This window comes from Canis aureus, chromosome 35, assembly GCF_053574225.1.
Source record: "Canis aureus isolate CA01 chromosome 35, VMU_Caureus_v.1.0, whole genome shotgun sequence".
Classification (NCBI taxonomy): Eukaryota; Metazoa; Chordata; class Mammalia; order Carnivora; family Canidae; genus Canis; species Canis aureus.
Genome location: NC_135645.1, coordinates 8,444,487 through 8,461,409, shown reverse-complemented (window position 1 = coordinate 8,461,409; position 16,923 = coordinate 8,444,487). Strand labels below are relative to the sequence as shown.

Below are 16,923 nucleotides of genomic sequence, written 5' to 3'. Positions count from 1 at the left end.
TAACATTTAAAAAGAAAAATAAGGACACCTGGGTGGCTCAGCGGTTGAACGGCTGCCTTCAGTTCAGGTTGTGATCCCGAGGTCCTAGGATCGAGTCCCGCATCGGGCTCCCCCGGGGAGCCTGCTTCTCCCTCTGCCTATGTCTCTGCCTCTGTGTCTCTCATGAAAAAATTAATAAAATCTTTAAAAAAAGAGAAAAGAAAAAGAATTATAGGGGTGTCTGGGGGGCTCCGTCAGTTAAACATCTAACTCTTGGTTTTGGTGCAAGTCGTGATCTCAGGGTCCTGAGATCGAGCCCCAGGTCGGGCTCCATGCTCAGCTGGCAGTCTGCTGGAGATTCTTTCCCTTCAGTTCTGCACCTACCCCCACCGGCATGCGCTGTGTCTCTCTCAAAAAAATAAGTTGATAAAACCTTTACAAAAAATTATAAGCCAGTAATAGTAAAATTTTGTTTCAAATCCTAAAAAATGGGTATACTATATATGCACATTGATTTCACGGTATTAAGCACGGTATTAAGTATGTAGTGAATGATTTTTCTTGCATTGTTGGCACTTGTAAGGACTTGAGGGGGAATTATTTGGGTGGTCTGGGACAATGTGGGAAAGCGAGACATGGATATTTAAGCTGATGCCTTATCTTTCTCTCAGTAAACATTAATACCAAATACAGTCATCTTCATCAGCCTCTCTACTTGGAGCTAAATCCTTCAAAAACAGCCTAAGCTTCACACCACTGTGTTCCTACTGAATCATGCTTCTGGAAGCCAAATAAGGGAGTCGAGAAAGGGAAAATTAAATATAATCTGTTTTACATAATAAAAGTTATAAGCAGAAAGACGGAGACAGTCCTAGAACTCCAGAGCTGTTAACGCAGTAACCTGTCGCATCCTCTGCCCAGATCCCCACCGAACAGCCACGCTCAATAATGAAAAACAATTATTCCAACATCTCATTGTGTCATGTACAGCAAAGGCGGGAGGGAATATACGGTGAATCTCTGGGGAAAATCTCTGGGTGGTCACAGGCTACCACGGAAGGGCTTAGACACAGAAAACAAAAACAAAACTAAACAGACTTCCTCCAGAGGTTGATTTAAGGGGCACACTTAGTCTGATTATCCCACACTCGGAGGCAAGAATTTCCTTTATTCCTTTCATGGATCAATGAGGCAGGAGCCGTTTTCTTTGATGAGTCTGATGCTCCCTTTACCCAGGACACACAAGTGGCCATGTCCCCCCCTCGCATCCCAGAGAGAGGAGGACCAGGCGGGCAGAGGCCCAGCCTCACCTGATGGATGATGTAGATGCCATAGTCCAGCTGCTGCCTCTGCAAGAAGGGGTGAAGGTGCTCTAGCAGGTACATCAGGTGTCTCTCTCTGTTCCGGTGAGGAATGAGGATGGCAACCCGCTGCAAAGCCTTACATTCCTCAGGGTGATAGCGACCTCTGTGCACTTGGGGATTTTTCGCCGCCACTTCTTCCAGGGTGAGATCTGGTTTGAAGATGAGCTTGTTCTGGCCCCCTACGGTAGAAATAGGACACGGAAAGTAACAGTAGCTGTCTCATCGGGGGCTGACAGGGTACATGAGCACCCACATAAAGCACTGGGAACACTACCCAGTACACTGTGACGGGTTTTAGGAGTTTGGGAGTTTTGGGTTTTAGTGTTATTACTTTTGAGGCCTTGTTCGGTCATGAACTGTAACCAGAGTCATGTGACCCAGGCAAAGGCAAGTAGATGACACATAAGAGCATTCCCCTGTGGCTGGAGAACCAACCCTGGGTCCGTGATTCATCTGTGAGGAGGAGAGGCATTCTGTCCCGTGGCCCTGGTAAAAAGCAGAGGTCAGGGCTAGACTAAGTAGCTTCAAATTGCTCCATCCTCTTTTCCTTCTCAAAATTCCAAAGGAGGGTAAAGTCTCTTAAAAATCAGAAGCGTTCTGGGGCACCTGGTGGCTCAGTGAGTTAAGTGTCTGCCTTCAGCTCAGGTCAGGATCTCAGGGTCCTGGAATCGAGCCCTGCATCGGGCTCCCTGCTCAGCTTCTCCTTCTCCCTCTGCCTCCCCCTGCTCATGCTTTCGCTTTCTCTCTCTCTCTCTCTCTCTCTTTCTCTTTCAAATAAATAAATAAAATCTTAAGAAAAAAAAAATTAGGAGCATTCCACGGAATCAAGTTCATGGGCAAGGCCATGTTCCCACTCTTTCCCTGAGCTCCTGAGACCCATCCTAGCTCCTGAAGGTAAAAACCACGAAAGGAAATAGCAACCGGCCTCACGTCTCACCCAGCAGTAACACGTATGAGCAACATCCTAATTCTCCCGTTGTGCACGGCTGCAGACATCCCCCACCGCAGCACCTACTCAGCGAGTCTGGAACAGCCTGGCTGGATGAAACCCAAGGCCGTGCATGGTGACCGACCCCGTGCAAGGCTTTATAGATTAGGCTAGAGGCCCTCCTGCCCATTCTGAATGAACAGGGAATACTGACTGGGAAGAGAGGAGGCGGTGTTCTGGTTAGAGAACTCGGCCACACGTTGTTTTTTAGACTCCACATACACTGCTCGGGCTGTGACATCTCAAGATGCTTGCACGTTGTGCCATCCCCTCCCGAGCAAGGCAATCACAGGCCCTTCCGACGTATGGTCTCCACGCCTTGCTCCGGGGGACCAGCCCTGGCCACGGCTGCTTGGACCAGGCTCCAGATTCCACGAAGTGGCTGAAAGACTCTGGCCAACAGCACCAAGGCCAAATAACTGCTTCCAGCCAGCTGGAGACGAACCGGCCTACAAGGAGGAGCCTTTTCTGAAGGTGTGAGACTTAGAGCCACAACTTAGAGCACCAACGCCCTATAAGCAAAGTCTGTAAAATGAGTTGTGTGAGGGGTAAGCTAGCCAAGCCACGGGACGAGATGACGGCGTGGCTGTAGAGACGGCTTCCCACGTAGCCCCTTAACAAACCTCCCATCTGAATTAGCCTAAGCCTCTATTCTTGGCCCCTGAAAGAGCCCCGTGCAACAGGTCTGATACAAGTGGGTCCCCTTGCTCACTTTCTCATCGCCTTAACTTTTTAGGGGCCCTTTTTTTTTTTAAAGACTTTATTTATTCATGAGACACACAGAGAAAGGGGCAGAGACATGGGCAGAGGCAGGAGCTCGATGTGGACTCGATCCTTGGAGCGGGATCACGACTGGAGCCGAAGGCAGACACTCAACCACTGAGCCACCCAGGAGCCCCAATTCACTGCTAAATTAAATTGAAAGGCAAGACATCAAAGGGGAATCAGAGCATGCAACATATTTAAGAAATAAACACTAAAGACAACATTGAAAAACCTACTCAGTCTTGTCCCTTGACTCCATACTTTGGGCCAAGGGAATAGGAACAGATGTGACATGAGCGGATTTCTCCACTTGTGCTTTGTGGATGCCAGGAGAAGGATAACAGCCAGGCCCACTAGCTCACTGGTCACAGGAGGAGGATGGGACGCAACATGGAACAGAGCCACCAGCCTAGATCCATGGACCCCCAGTCCATCCGGCAGACTTGTGAGCGAAATACATCCCTACTGATGTGTGCTTCTGAGGCTCCCACAGCTGGTAATAAAACTGGGTATGTTCATAGAATGGAAGACGGCCTGCACGTCAGCAGTATAGATACGTCTCCCAAACATAATGCTGAACAACGGAAACCAGACACAAGAGAGCTCATGGTGTATGTTTCTAATTACATAAAGTTTAAAAACAGGAAAAACCTAACACCTAAGTGTTAGAATCCCGAAGTAAGGGTCATGCCTGAAAGAAGCATGAGAATTTCTGGGGTTCCAGAAAGATTCCATTTCTTAATTTACATACTGATGACACGGGTATGTTCATTTTGTGAGACTTTATCAAGTCGTACACTTCTGATTTGTGTTTTTCTGCACATATGTTATATTTAACTAAAAAGTTGACACGGCACTTGTTAAAAAAAAAAAAACAAGAAAACACCTTACTGAGATACGGAGACACAGAAGGGCAGCTGTCCAGGTCTGCTTCTTTCCTGGATTCTTCATTAGTCATAGTTTTCTCCTTCCCCCAAACAAGGACCTTGTTGAAATTAGCCATGAAATCCTGTGCTTTAGGGATCTCTTGAATAGCACCCACAAAGTAGTTGCTGGTGGCCCACCCAACCACTGTCAGGCATAAGAGAAAAAGCAACAGTAATCGGACTTTGTAGGAAAGGTGGAAGGTCACCAGGAAGCCCATGGCTGTTATTCCGTGAGCAGCACGTATCCCTCCACTTCACCGCAGGCAGGAAGCCTCAAGTGCAACTTCTCCAATCCAAAGGCAAACCTGGCGACAACTAAGGATGCCTGCTTCTGCTCAGTAGCTCTGCTCCATCAGTCTCTGAAAGGCAATCACCAAGACACGTTGTTTCACATGGAAATCCTATCCTGAGTGATTCCCATCAGCGCAGACTGAAAACCTATCCCCAGGGGATCTTGGCTGACAGCAATGGGGCTTCTCCAACAAGGACTTTGAGGTCAGAAAATCAGAGATTTCAGGAGCAGGGGGCTCCACCCATCTGTGCCTCGCTGGAGTTCTCTCCGGGTTACCACCCAGGCGGTCACCCAAGAAGAAAAGGTGCTTCCAGATGTTGTACAGGAGGTGAAGGTAAAGAAGAGGCTGTGAATGCCTCCTCAGTTCTGAGTTGGATGCAGCCCCAAATATGCCCCCCCATTTTTTCTTTAGTGGCCCTTTCCTAGCACAACTTTAAGAGAAGGTTAACAACATGTGAAATATTGTATTTTTGACCCAAAGAGAAAAATAGGGAAAAAGGCAAAAGCTCTTCTCTGTGACAGCTAGAAACACTTGTTCCTCGACAACAGGCAATAAAAGTCAAGGATGTTTCAGCTGTAAATGTTACATTCACAAGGAGGCACTGACACAGCGCACATCCCGACAGGTGGGGGGTGAGGGCAGGAAACGTAAGAGGACGCCGACACAGGAGGTCAGCCATCTAGAAGGCTAACAGGGAGAGCCACAGCACAGTGTTTGACATCAGGGGTTTGGATTTAGACAGAAACCGTATCAGCCATGACACCCCAAGCCTGTCACTTAACCGAGCCTCAGTCTCCTTACCTGTAAAATGGGGATAAAAACAACACCTCCCTGGAGAGGTTACTGCGGGACTGAATGACCTGATGTATTAAAACAGAGTGTTAGCCCACCTCCTGGTGCATAGTGAGCACCGACTACGTGCTGACCATCACTGATATTGTTGTTCTCTTATTCACATTAAGTAACTCTAAAGATGAGCAACAGGTGGGCACCCAGGCGGCTGCCACAAGCACCTCTCTATCGTACCATTTCTCACCGTCAGTTGAGGAGTTGCCATTCTGGTTTCATACTGTACAAGCACATGGTGAGATAGTATGAGTTCACCTCTGAGAGGTGGCTATGCCCTTAGTTACTGACAAAAATCCAGTTTTGGGCCCACCCTGGACCGTAGTGAATGCACGAATGTGATGAGGGCTACTTGGCAAGGCCCCCCTGGGGACAGCCAGCAATCCCCCCCACATCCTCCCTGCACTGCTGAAACCACCTCTCTCCTCAAATTCTAAGCATGTTATCACAAGGGTGCAGAAAATGCCAGGGCGGCAATCATCTGCATATTACTTCTACAGCTTAAAAAAAAATGATGATTTTCAAAAGACAGTTTTTTTTTTTTTTTTTTAAGACAGTTCTCTAAGGCAGGTATCCTCAGTTAAATGGATGGAATGGAGACCAAAATATTTTCTGTGCCAAGTAATGACACAAAAACAGGTATGATTAAATCTTAACAAAAAAGAAAACAGAGGGCAGCCCCGGTGGCGCAGCAGTTTAGCGCCGCCTGCAGCCCAGGGCGTGATCCTGGAGACCCTGGATCGAGTCCCGCGTCGGGCTCTCTGGATGGGGCCTGCTTCTCCCTCTGCCTGGGTCTCTGCCTCTCTTTCTCTCTCTGTGTCTCTATGAATAAATAAATAAAATCTTAAAAAAAAAAAAAACAGAAATAAACTCTGATGTCTATATGATGACCACTAAAACTACAGAAAGAAGAAAACTCTAGAAAGAAATATAGCCTAAAAGCAGACAATAACTGTATGAGGAGTATGGGATTAGCCAAGGGTACTGTTTTCTCTTTTATTTTTTTACTTTTCTATCATCTCCTTCTGTCCTTTCATAATGAAAACAAAGTTGTTAAACTGGTTTTTAAAATTTTTTAGAAGATTTACTTATTTGAGAGAGAAAGCACATGCGTGCACACAAGAGCAGGGGTCCGGCAGAGGGAGAGGAACAAGCAGGCTCCCTGCTGAGCAGTGACATGGGGCTCCACCCCAGGACCCTGGGATCATGACCTGACCCTAAGGCAGTCGCTTAACCAACTGAGCCAACCAGGCGCCCTGTGTTTGTTTGTTTGTTTTTAATTAGACATAGGATGTGGTAATTCAGAAAAAACCAGAACAAGACAATCTTAGCACCTCTCAAGATAGTCCCCTACTTCACTGATGGGTAGTGTTCCCAAAATTTAGCTCTAGGCTAAGTTCAAGGGCTACATAGAAAGCATTTCTCTCTAGGTTCAATGTTATAAACGGAGGTTAGGTTCCTGGGTCAAGCCACAAAAGAGAAGATTTGACTCAGGAAGCAATTAAACAGGATGGCCTGTGATTAGGGTCTTGTGAGAGTATCACAAGGAATTGATGCTGAAGGCCGTAATAACAGCTAATAAGAAGAGTTGATTTATTTGTGCATTTACTCAGTGGCATGCACTGGGGTTAAATCACTTCTATTAATTTACCTACTTCGCATTCCCAACCTTGCAAGGTCAAAATCATTAGTCTCTCCATTTCATAGAGGAGAAAAATGAGTGTAGAGAGAGTAAGGAACTTGCCCTCAACCATACAACTAGTAAGGCTGGAGCTGGGGTCTGAGCCCACAAGGCCAGGCCCAAAGGCTGCTTCTGCCACTAGCTAACTTCACGTGGGCATTCCAATCTCTTTCCTCACCTAGCTACCTGGGTGCACCCAACACAAACCCCTGAAATATGCAGAGTTCCCCTTGGCAGCCTTCTATCCCTCTTCTACGTCCTCCTCCCTTTCCACATGGCTTCCTGCATCTGATCTCCTCCCTCCAGGAAGTCTGCAGGTTCCTGGGGCTAATCAGACAACTTCTTGGGGACTTAACGGCAGAGGCTTACCTGCTTGAATCCACAATAGTGTTTTTAAGGTTTTTTGTTTGTTTGTTGTTTTTAAGTTTTTATTTAAATCCCAGTTAACACACAGTGTAATGTTAGTTTCAGGTGTACAATACAGTGATTCAACACGTCCATCTCATTCTTGGAAAATTTAGACTGAGCCCATTGTTTTCCTTAGAGCTGCTTATGGAGGAATAGCCCCCTACCAGGGAGACTCACCTGGCTGAAGAGACTTCTGACTACAGTGTTAGAAGCACAAAGGACCAGAGGGCACACAAGTCAAGCACCCTGTCCTTCTACACAGGGAGGAAGAGTGGCTTAAAGAGATTTAAAACCTACCCAACCAGGGCAGCCCAGGTGGCTCAGCGGTTTAGTGCCACCTTTCAGTCCAGGGCGTGATCCTGGGGACCTGGGATCGAGTCTCAGGTCGGGCTCCCTGCATGGAGCCTGCTTCTCCCTCTGCCTGTGTCTCTGACTCTCTCTCTGTCTCTCATAAATTAATAAATAAATAAATAAATAAAAATATTTAAAAAATAAATAAATAAAACCTACCCAACCAATAGCAAGCTGGGAATAATCATAGACTAATATTGCTAAGCAATATTGCTGCACCCCACGGCATTTGTCCAAAGATAAGAAATTTATTATAAAGGCAAGGAGCCATTCTTAATGATTACCTAATAATTAGCCCTTCATTGCTAAGTCCACTTCCTGAAATGTGGATCTAGTTAAAAAATAATCACTTCTCCTTTCTTCTAAGCCTTAGTGCCATCTTCAAAACCGACTGTATAGGGAGCCACCAGCATGACGGAAGCGTGAGGTCTGGTTGGTTCCTGGGAGTAAACATGGGAGGTGTGAAGGGTCTATATAACACAGATCCAACTGTCTTTCAAAAGGGATCTCCTTAAAAAAAAAAAAAAAAAAAAGAGATCTCCTGCCCAGCCTGCTCATCTGCCAGTGACTGAAGGCAATCCCTCCCAACATGTTTATCAAGCTATTAAACATAAATATATATTATATATATGTATATATACATACATACACATTTAGCTTAAAATGTTGCTGTAAGAATTTATGGAGAGGTGCACCCAAACACAGCTGGTACATTCCCAGGAGCACACGGATCACTAAGTCTATTTACCAACGTGATTCATGCTCAAATGTTATCAGAGTGCTAACCATGATAATGCTACCTTTGGAATTACATATTAACATACAGGTAATTTTTATTTTCCATTTCTCTGTTATTTCCTATTTTTCTTTTAATGGGTTTATATTATTTCCACAGTTTAAAAAATTATGATTTTCAGGGGCAGCCCCAGTGGCCCAGCGGTTTAGCACCACCTTCAGCCCAGGTGGGATCCTGGAGTCCTGGGTTCGAGTCCCATGTCAGGCTCCCTGCATGGAGCCTGCTTCTTCCTCTGCCTGTGTCTCTGCCTCTCTCTCTCTGTGTGTATGTCATGAATATATAAATAAAATCTTTTAAAAAAATTATGATTTTCAAAAGAAAGTTCTTTCTAAGGCAGGTAACCTTTGATTAATGTTTGGGAAAATGTCACCAGATTGGATGTATTTATAACGTATAAGAAAAACAAAGAAAAATAATAACATATAAGTAATTGAGAGACCTTGAACCTAACCTTGAAAAGTTTTTTCCAAATACAATTTTAAAAGGAGGGGGAGGGGCCTGGATGCTCAGTTGGTTAAGTGTCTGTCTTTGGCTCAGGTCATGATCTCAGAGTGGAGTCCTGGGATTGAGCCCCTGCATCAGGCTCCCTGCTCAGCAGGGAATCTGCTTCTCCCTCTGCCCTTCACCCTGCTTATGCTCTCACTGTGTCTCTCAAAAATTTTTTTTAAAAAGGAAAGAGTTTTCTTTTGCAATCAAAACAGTGACAGGAAAATTCTGATCACAAATAATAAATTCAGATAATGTAAAAGAAGCTATTTTAGGGCAAGACTTATTTTCTATAAGTCTGCCCCCTATAGTTCAAAATAATAGTTTTCGTAAGTTTTGTTCCTCCTTTCAATTCAACCAATCTTTTCTGAGCATCTGCTATTTTCAGGCATGGTACCAGGTACTAGGAATACAAAGGAAGTTAAGGCAGAGTCCTTGCACTTAAGGGTTTATTTCAATCCTTTCTTAGATTTTAATGACTGCTTTGTTTTAAAATATGCCAACCCCTCCCTAATAAATGGAGAAATAGATGAAATAAGATTGGTAAAATATTGAGATGTATTGATACTAGGTGATAAGTACTCAAGGGTTCATTTTCTTTTCTCTCTACTTTTGTGTATGCTTGAAGTTTCCCATAATAATGAAAGAAAAAATCTAGCAGGGATAATAAGTCTTAACAAAAGGTAAAACATGAATGCTAAGTATCATTTTTCAAGAATTTCTACACATACACATTTTTGCACCATGGGAAATGAAGGGAGGATACCAGGTGTCACTTCATAAATATTTACTAAACATTTATGTACCAAGAAAAAAGGGTGTGGTCTTCATTCAGCTGCTAAGAGTGCCAAAGCAGCGTTCCAAACCCATCTGGTTTCCAAACCCATCTGGAAGTCCTGGAAGCACAAGGCATCTCAGAGTGGGTATGATGTGGCCCCAGGCACATGATCCTACCTCTAGAGCAGCAAAGGGGAAAGGCTGATGGTTTGCTACTCCTTAACTCCTGCAGAGTTCCTGAGAGCTAAGTGTTTGCACACAGGTTGTCCTACCTTCTTTGGGGCTCTAGTATTCATCTCCTAATGATAGCTCCTTTACCATGGCTTTGAGTGATCACTGCTCAGACCCTAAAGAAGCAATGGTTCCCTGGTTGGGGGGTAAGGGTGGGACTGCAATGACAGCCACTTACAAGTACAAGTCATTTAAACTCAGAGACTGAGCTCTGAATGGCCAAAATTGGAAGCATTTGAGCCAGAAAATAATGAAGGCATTGTATTTTAACCCACAGAATAAAATGAATATCCATGAGTCCATACAGACACAAGTGATCAAATAAATAAATGGGAGGAAGAGGACAGCTTTTTTTTACAGGAAACTTTCAATTAAAAAGGAAGCAGGAGATGGAAAAAAATCACCATTAGGCAAACATCACTCTAAGAATTGTTGCAGACAAGATCCGTCAATGGGAATTAAAATCAGTAGGTGAAAATTTGAGGATAAACAGAGTTTGTATAAGTCTCAAAATAGCGCCTCCAAGATAATTATTAGTTGTAAAGAGAAAGATAATAATTTTATAGTGGGGAAACATAGTAGATACTACCCTAAGTGATTAGGTTTAGTATCACCAGTGATAAGACCTACCAACCTCATCAATCAGTGACATTTTTTTTTAAATCAGTGACATTTTAAACTCCTTAAAATAACTAATGAGCACTCTTCAAATGGGTCAAAATAATGAAGGACAAGGTAAAACTGAGGAACTATCTCAGATGGAAGAGACTAAGGAGAAATAATTAAATGCAATGTAGATTCTGGATACAATACAAGAACAACAAAAAATTATTAGCAGGAAAATTGACGAAATTCAAATAAAATCTGGAGTTTAGTTAATAGTATTGATAATTGAACCATGGTTATATAACTGTCTAGTATTAGGGGAAGTTGAGTGATTTCTCTGTACCATTTTTGCAGACTTTCTCTAAGTCTAAACTTAGTTAAAAATTAAAAGTTAAGGGACACCTGGGGTGGCCCAGTGGTTGGGCGTCTGCCTTTGGCTCAGGTTGTGATCCCAGAGTCCTGAGATCAAGTTCCCCATTGGGCTCCCCGTGGGAAGCCTGCTTTTCTCCCTCTGCCTATGTCTCTGCCTCTCTCTGTGTCTCTCAGGAATAAATAAATAAAATCTTTAAAAAAGATTAAAAGTTAAAATTTTTAAAGTAGAACACTGAGTATAACCGAGGTCAACATAGGGCAGTCAGAGTAACTTAATTCTCAAAGAGAATCACTGTTTTTTATATTCCTGGACCTCAAGCTCACCTGACACATAGCAGGTGCTGAATTTGATAAATAACCAATGACTACCTAGAATATACCAGTTGAAATACTCAAGAACTCATCAGCATCATCCCAGGCAACTACCAAACTGATGAGACAGAGGGGAAAGAGAAGGAAAAACAAACATTAATAAAGACCAGGGGAAATTCCATTTGGGGAACATTTAAAACCTGAAAAAGGCTCACTCTCACACCAGCTCCCTTTGGTTTACTAACACCAACACTTTTCTAAGGGGAAAGAGCCCCATCTCGAATAGATGGCACTTGCTCTCCCTCATGCCCACCACCTTCTGCTCCTCTGTCATTGAATATTCAAAAGCTTAATGAGGGTGAACCATTTTCTTGTTTTACAGGATAAACTAAATTTAGGATTTCTCATCATTCATATATGTTATTCTATACCTTGTCATAGGGGAGAATTTATCTGGAGGAAATAAATTTCCACAAAACAAACAAACAAAAAACACAAAAGCAGTGCTTCTCTCTCCTAATTCCGAAAGGAACTGCTGCTTGGATGGTCCCTTCCACCCTGAAGCCTCAGGGCACTCTGGAGCAGTGTCCCTGACTCCAGGCAAGAGCTGCCGGATGGTCCTACGTTATCCATTTTACAGCAAGAGTTGCCACAGAAAGGTCAGGAAACATGAAATATGCTCAGCTAGCAAAGGACTGAAATTGGTTTGTGAAGTATGTTACGCAGCATCACAGAATTCAGAAGAATTTCTGATGGGGGATTTTAATGGGGATTCATGGTGTACCTGTGACACATCCCAGAGAGCCCTGCAGGGGGTCAGCCAGAGTTCCCTTTCTGCAGTCCTTAGGGGCACACCAATGAGAAGGCTCGAGAAGGCCTAAGGAAATGGGAAAAACAAAGGCTCTGAAGTCACAAAGAGCTGAGTTCAAATCTCGCTACCAGATGTATGAATGGCTTTGGGCAAGTAACCAAAATTTCTGAATCTGTTTTGCCATTTTTTTAAAAAGCATGTTTAATGTTCCAAGAACGCCTCCAGCAAATTCACTGGGGAAATCTGTTAAAACTACAGATTCCTGGGCCCTACTCCAGAGCTTATAGCTCAGAACAGCTGGGCCTGGGACTTGGGAAAATGAATTTTTAACTAGCTCCCAGATGATTCTTCTACCCATTAAAATTTAAGAACCACTGAAATGAGAGAATGGGACGAGAATGCAAGAGATCCTTCAGCAATGTTCGTTTTCCTTCCAGTGAGGACAAGCGGTAAGAAGATATGTGAGGGGTGCCTGGCTGGCTCAGCCAGTAGAGCACGTGACTCTTGATCTCAGGGTTGTGAGTTTGAACCCCACGCTGGTGTAGAGATTACTTAAAAATAAAATCTTAAAAAAGATGTGAAAATGAGACTATTAAAATCCAGTTGATTAATTTTTATTCCATCATTCAATAATTCATTCTAAGGAAATAATCAGAAAGGCAGACCAAAATATTCAAACCAACATTACAAAAATAGCCAAAAATCGCAAAGAATCAGAATGTTAACAATACGGAGCTGATTTAATTAATTACAATACCTCCATGTGCTGGAACACATGTTTTTATTAAAAAGGTGTTAAAAAACTTAACTACACGAGAAAGTGCTCATGATAGCAAAGCGGGGGAAAAAAACAATATAAAAACGTATGTGTACAATTCTTATTTTTCTCTATATGTATGGCATGCATGTCTTTTATATATAAAATGCCAGAAAAAATCACTGGTGGTTATTAATTACAGAATTAGAGAAATTGTTTTTTTCCCATATGTTCTAGTTGTTGTAAAGGGGGGGGGGGTTGTGACAGAAACAACAACACTGGTTTTTTTTTTTTATAAAGTGACTACATAGATTTCCTTCAAAATATATTAAAATTTAAAGATGACACAATAGACAGGATTATAAATTTTCAGTTACATTAGTTTGGCAACAATTCATTCATATAGCTTTTAAGGAGATCTGTTCTAAAGAGGTCCCAACAAGCCCAAGTTTTAAAAAAAGCAAAAAACAAAAACAAACCAAAAAAATTCTCAAAGCCTGTCAATAATTTTCAATGCCAGAGAATACTGCAGTCTCTCTGTTCGAAATTCCTTTTTTTTTCCTGTTCGAAATTCCTATTCCTAGGTTCTACTCCAGAGATTTTTATTCCTAAGGTCTGAAGTGATGTCAGGAAATTCATATTTTCAACAGGAACCTAGGTATGTTTGAGAAACCACCACTGTCCCTTGATGGCTTAAAAAAAAAGAGACTAAAACCTCCACTGACTTGCTTCTGAGGTTCCCACTCTGAATAAAGATCTCTGAGAGATGGTTAGCTCTCAAATTATTTGTATGAATCTCTGGAAAAAGCACCCATTATTATTAGCTCAGTTTAAAATAGATACTAAATCCATATTCTATCAAGTGTCACATAAAATACCACAACAGAGCTAGTTTTATTCCCCCTCCCCAACAAGATTATGTGGTTCAAACAATTCAGTGCTTCTCTCCAACAGATGTTTCTAATTTGATCAAGGCACACATGACAGGAACCTGAAAAATCCTGCAATTTCGTGGGGTTTAACGGCCAACCTTGCTCTAGAAGATAAAATTCCAAAAAGATAAACTGTGGTCCAACCAAGCATTATCTGCTCTCCTAGAGAGACACAGTGAGGCACTCCTGCCCAGCCCTCCGGCCTAGAATAGCCCTCCACCCCTCTTTTCAAGCCCATTATCTTCGCCAGGACCCAGAATAATACTCATTCCTATCAGACATTCCCTTTCTTGCATCCCCAACATGTTATCTCCCTTTCTTAAAAAATTCAGAAATTAAAGGTGCCTGGGTGGCTCAGGGGTTGAGCCTCTGCCTTCAGGCCAGGGCCTGACCCTGGAGACCCAGGATCGAGGCCCACGTCGGGCTCCCTGCAGGGAGCCTGCTTCTCCCTCTGCCTGGGTCTCTGCCTCTCTTTGTGTCTCTCATGAATAAATAAATAAAATCTCTTCTTTAAAAATGTAGGAATCCACACACACACACCTGTCCTCAATCCTCAAATTACTATCTCCTTGCTCCTCGCTCTCATCACCCCGGGCTGCAGGGCTCTCCCGGCGCCTGGGCGCCTCCGCCGCCTCCTCGCTCTCCCACCCCGGGGCACCCTGCACCCACCGCACCCGCCCTGTTGGCCGCCGCTCCCCGAAGGCCCGCAATCCCAGGGTCCGGTCCCCGCCCCCGTCCCCGTCCCGGTCCTGCCGGACTCTGCGAACTGGAGTCAGCCCTCGCCTAACGGAAGGCCGACTCCGGGCAGGTGTCTCCCAGGTCCCTGGAGCCCAGGTGAGTCGGCGGCCGCAGCAGGCCCCGGGCTGGGACCGGCGGGTCGGTTTCCCAGGAGGAGCCCCGCGCGCCCGGGCTCCTAGGAGGAAGGGGCTCGTTCCCGCCGGCTCCCCCGCCCGCCTCGGCCTCCGCAGGCCCCCGCTCCCGCCCCGCCGCCCGGCCCCGCGCCGCAGCCACCCCGGGGCGCCCCACGGCGGAGACCCACGGCGGCGCCCCCCGGCTCCCCCGCCCCGCCAGGCGCCGGCCGGCCCCGCGCGGCGCACTCACCGCAGGCCCCGGCGCCGCGAGCACCTCCCGCAGCAGCGGAGGCCGAGACCCGGGCCCGGGCCCGCCGCGGCCGCCCGGGAGGAGGGGCCCGAACGCGGCTCCGCCCCCGCCCTCACCGGGCCTCGGGGGCGGGGCCTGGGGCGGGGGCGGGGCCTGGGGCGGGGCCGGGGCCGGGGGGCGGGGGCCGGGGCCTGGGGGCGGGGCCTCCCGGCTCTGCTCGCGTGGCGCTCCGCCCCCCGCCTTCCCGGGGCCTCGGGGGCGGGGCCTGGGGCGGGGGCGGGGCCGAGGCCTTGGGGGCGGGGCCGAGGCCTGGGGGCGGGGCCTCCCGGCTCTGCTCCCCTGGCGCTCCGCCCCCCGCCTTCCCGGGGCTTCGGGGGCGGGGCTCCGGGCGGAGGCGGGGGCGGGGCCTCTGCCTCGGGGGCGGGGACTAGGCCTCGGGGGCGGGGCCGGGGCCTGGGGGCGGGGCCGCCCGGCTCTGCTCGCGTGGCGCTCCGCCCCCCGCCTTCCCGGGGCCTCGTGGGCGGGGCCGCCCGACTCCCTGCCCCGTGCGCTCCGCCCCCAGCCCTACCGGCCCCGGGGTTGATGGCGGAGACCTAGGGGGGCGAGGGAGGGCCGGGCAGCTCGTCTCTGCGGAGACCGTAAACCCTTGTGCTAATCCTACTGAGCTCGGGGCTGAGCTTCGCACATTCATCCCCCGTAAACGCTCACAAAGCATCCTCGGTTAGTTCAGAGATGGTTAGTTCTGGTTTCGCAGAAGAGGAAACTGAGGCTTTGGAGGTTAGTTAGACGTACCTTACATCACCTGGACACCTTGCAGCTTCCCCGGATACATGATGTCCCAATTACCTGCCTTTCCCATGTCACAGGACGATTGAGAGAATATTAACTGAATAAGTTGGGAGAAATCCTAACTTTTTCAAAGATATCATAACAGAAAATCAAGACAAAAACCTATTTATCACTAAAGGTTTAAGTGGAACCTCGTAGTGAGCTCTGCTTAGGCGGGCGGGATAGCAGGCCAGATTCTCCAGGGCACCCTGCCTTCTACAGGAATGTAAGAGGTTCTCCGAGAATTGCCCTAACCCACAAGGGACAAACCATGAGAAGAACCAGCACTGGGGTCAGGTCACTGAGCTCTAAGCAGGAGATCTGGGGTTTTGCTGAGGGTGCATGGAGAGTTTCTACCCACATTAATCTGGGATTGAAAGCAAAACGAAACCTGAGCGCTTGAAGAGTTGCCAAGTCTCCTTGCTCTAAGCAGAAGCAATAGACACCCACCTGGAGGATGCATCCTTATGACAGTCCCATAGGATTCACACAAATGCAAGTTAACAACAACAACAAAATCGCCAAGCATAAGTAAAGTCAACAGAACTGATACACAATAGATTAAAGGATTCTCTAACATAGGATAAAGAACTCTTTTTTTTTTTTTAACTTTAAAGGCAAAGAAAAATAAAGGATGTCCCTGGAGATTACTTACCAATTATGATGGAGATAGAGCACCAGGACATTGGAAAAATCTGGCAGATATCACTTTAATCGAGTACTCAAAGTCCACCAGTAGTACAAGTTGGCATCACACACAAGATGGGGTTCTAAGGCGATGACATCACCTTTATTATATTCCTGCCAAAAATACAGAATTGGAATTTAATCATGAGGAAACTGTCAGATAAGCCCAAATTAAGAGACATTCTACAAAACAACTGGCCTCCCCACCTGGAAATTTCAATGTCATAAAAGACAAAGAAAAATAAAAACTGTTCCAGATTAAAGGAGACTAAAGATATTTGATATCTGAATTTCTGGATTGAAGAAAAGTGGCTACAAAGTATATTACTGAGACAATAGGAAATGGATATGTACAGTGTGGTAGATTAAAAACAGCCTGGAATTCTTTGACACTCCTCTGGCTGAGAAATGGGTACATATTTCCCTTCTTTTTAAATATGAGCTGGCCTATGACTGCTTTGACAAATGGAGTAGAATGGAAGGGAAGGAGTGCCAGTTCTGAACCCAGCCTTTATTTTTTTTATTATTTTTTTTCCCTGAGCCCAACCGTTAAAAGGCAATTTCTGGGGGTGCCTAGATGGCTCAGTTGGTTAAGTGTCCAACCCTTGATTTTGGCTCAGGTCATG

General features: G+C 45.8%; 1 protein-coding gene across 3 annotated transcripts in view; it reads right to left on the bottom strand.

The window, feature by feature from the left end:
- The window catches only part of B4GALT4 (beta-1,4-galactosyltransferase 4), a 28,031-nt gene extending 13,117 nt beyond the window's left edge, over positions 1 to 14,914 (bottom strand). The window contains exons 1-4 of one of the 3 annotated variants that reach the window (XM_077884342.1): positions 14,783 to 14,901; positions 11,966 to 12,058; positions 3,988 to 4,381; positions 1,290 to 1,522 (exon numbers count right to left, since the gene is read on the bottom strand). In XM_077884342.1, coding sequence (XP_077740468.1) covers positions 1,290 to 1,522; positions 3,988 to 4,240 — 486 coding nt within the window. In that variant the 5' untranslated portion in view covers positions 4,241 to 4,381; positions 11,966 to 12,058; positions 14,783 to 14,901. Of the gene's footprint in view, positions 1 to 1,289; positions 1,523 to 3,987; positions 4,382 to 11,965; positions 12,059 to 14,221; positions 14,241 to 14,782 lie in introns of those variants that run through there. The other 2 variants (XM_077884344.1, XM_077884343.1) reach the window with 2 other exon arrangements.
- Positions 14,915 to 16,923: the final 2,009 nt, after the last annotated feature.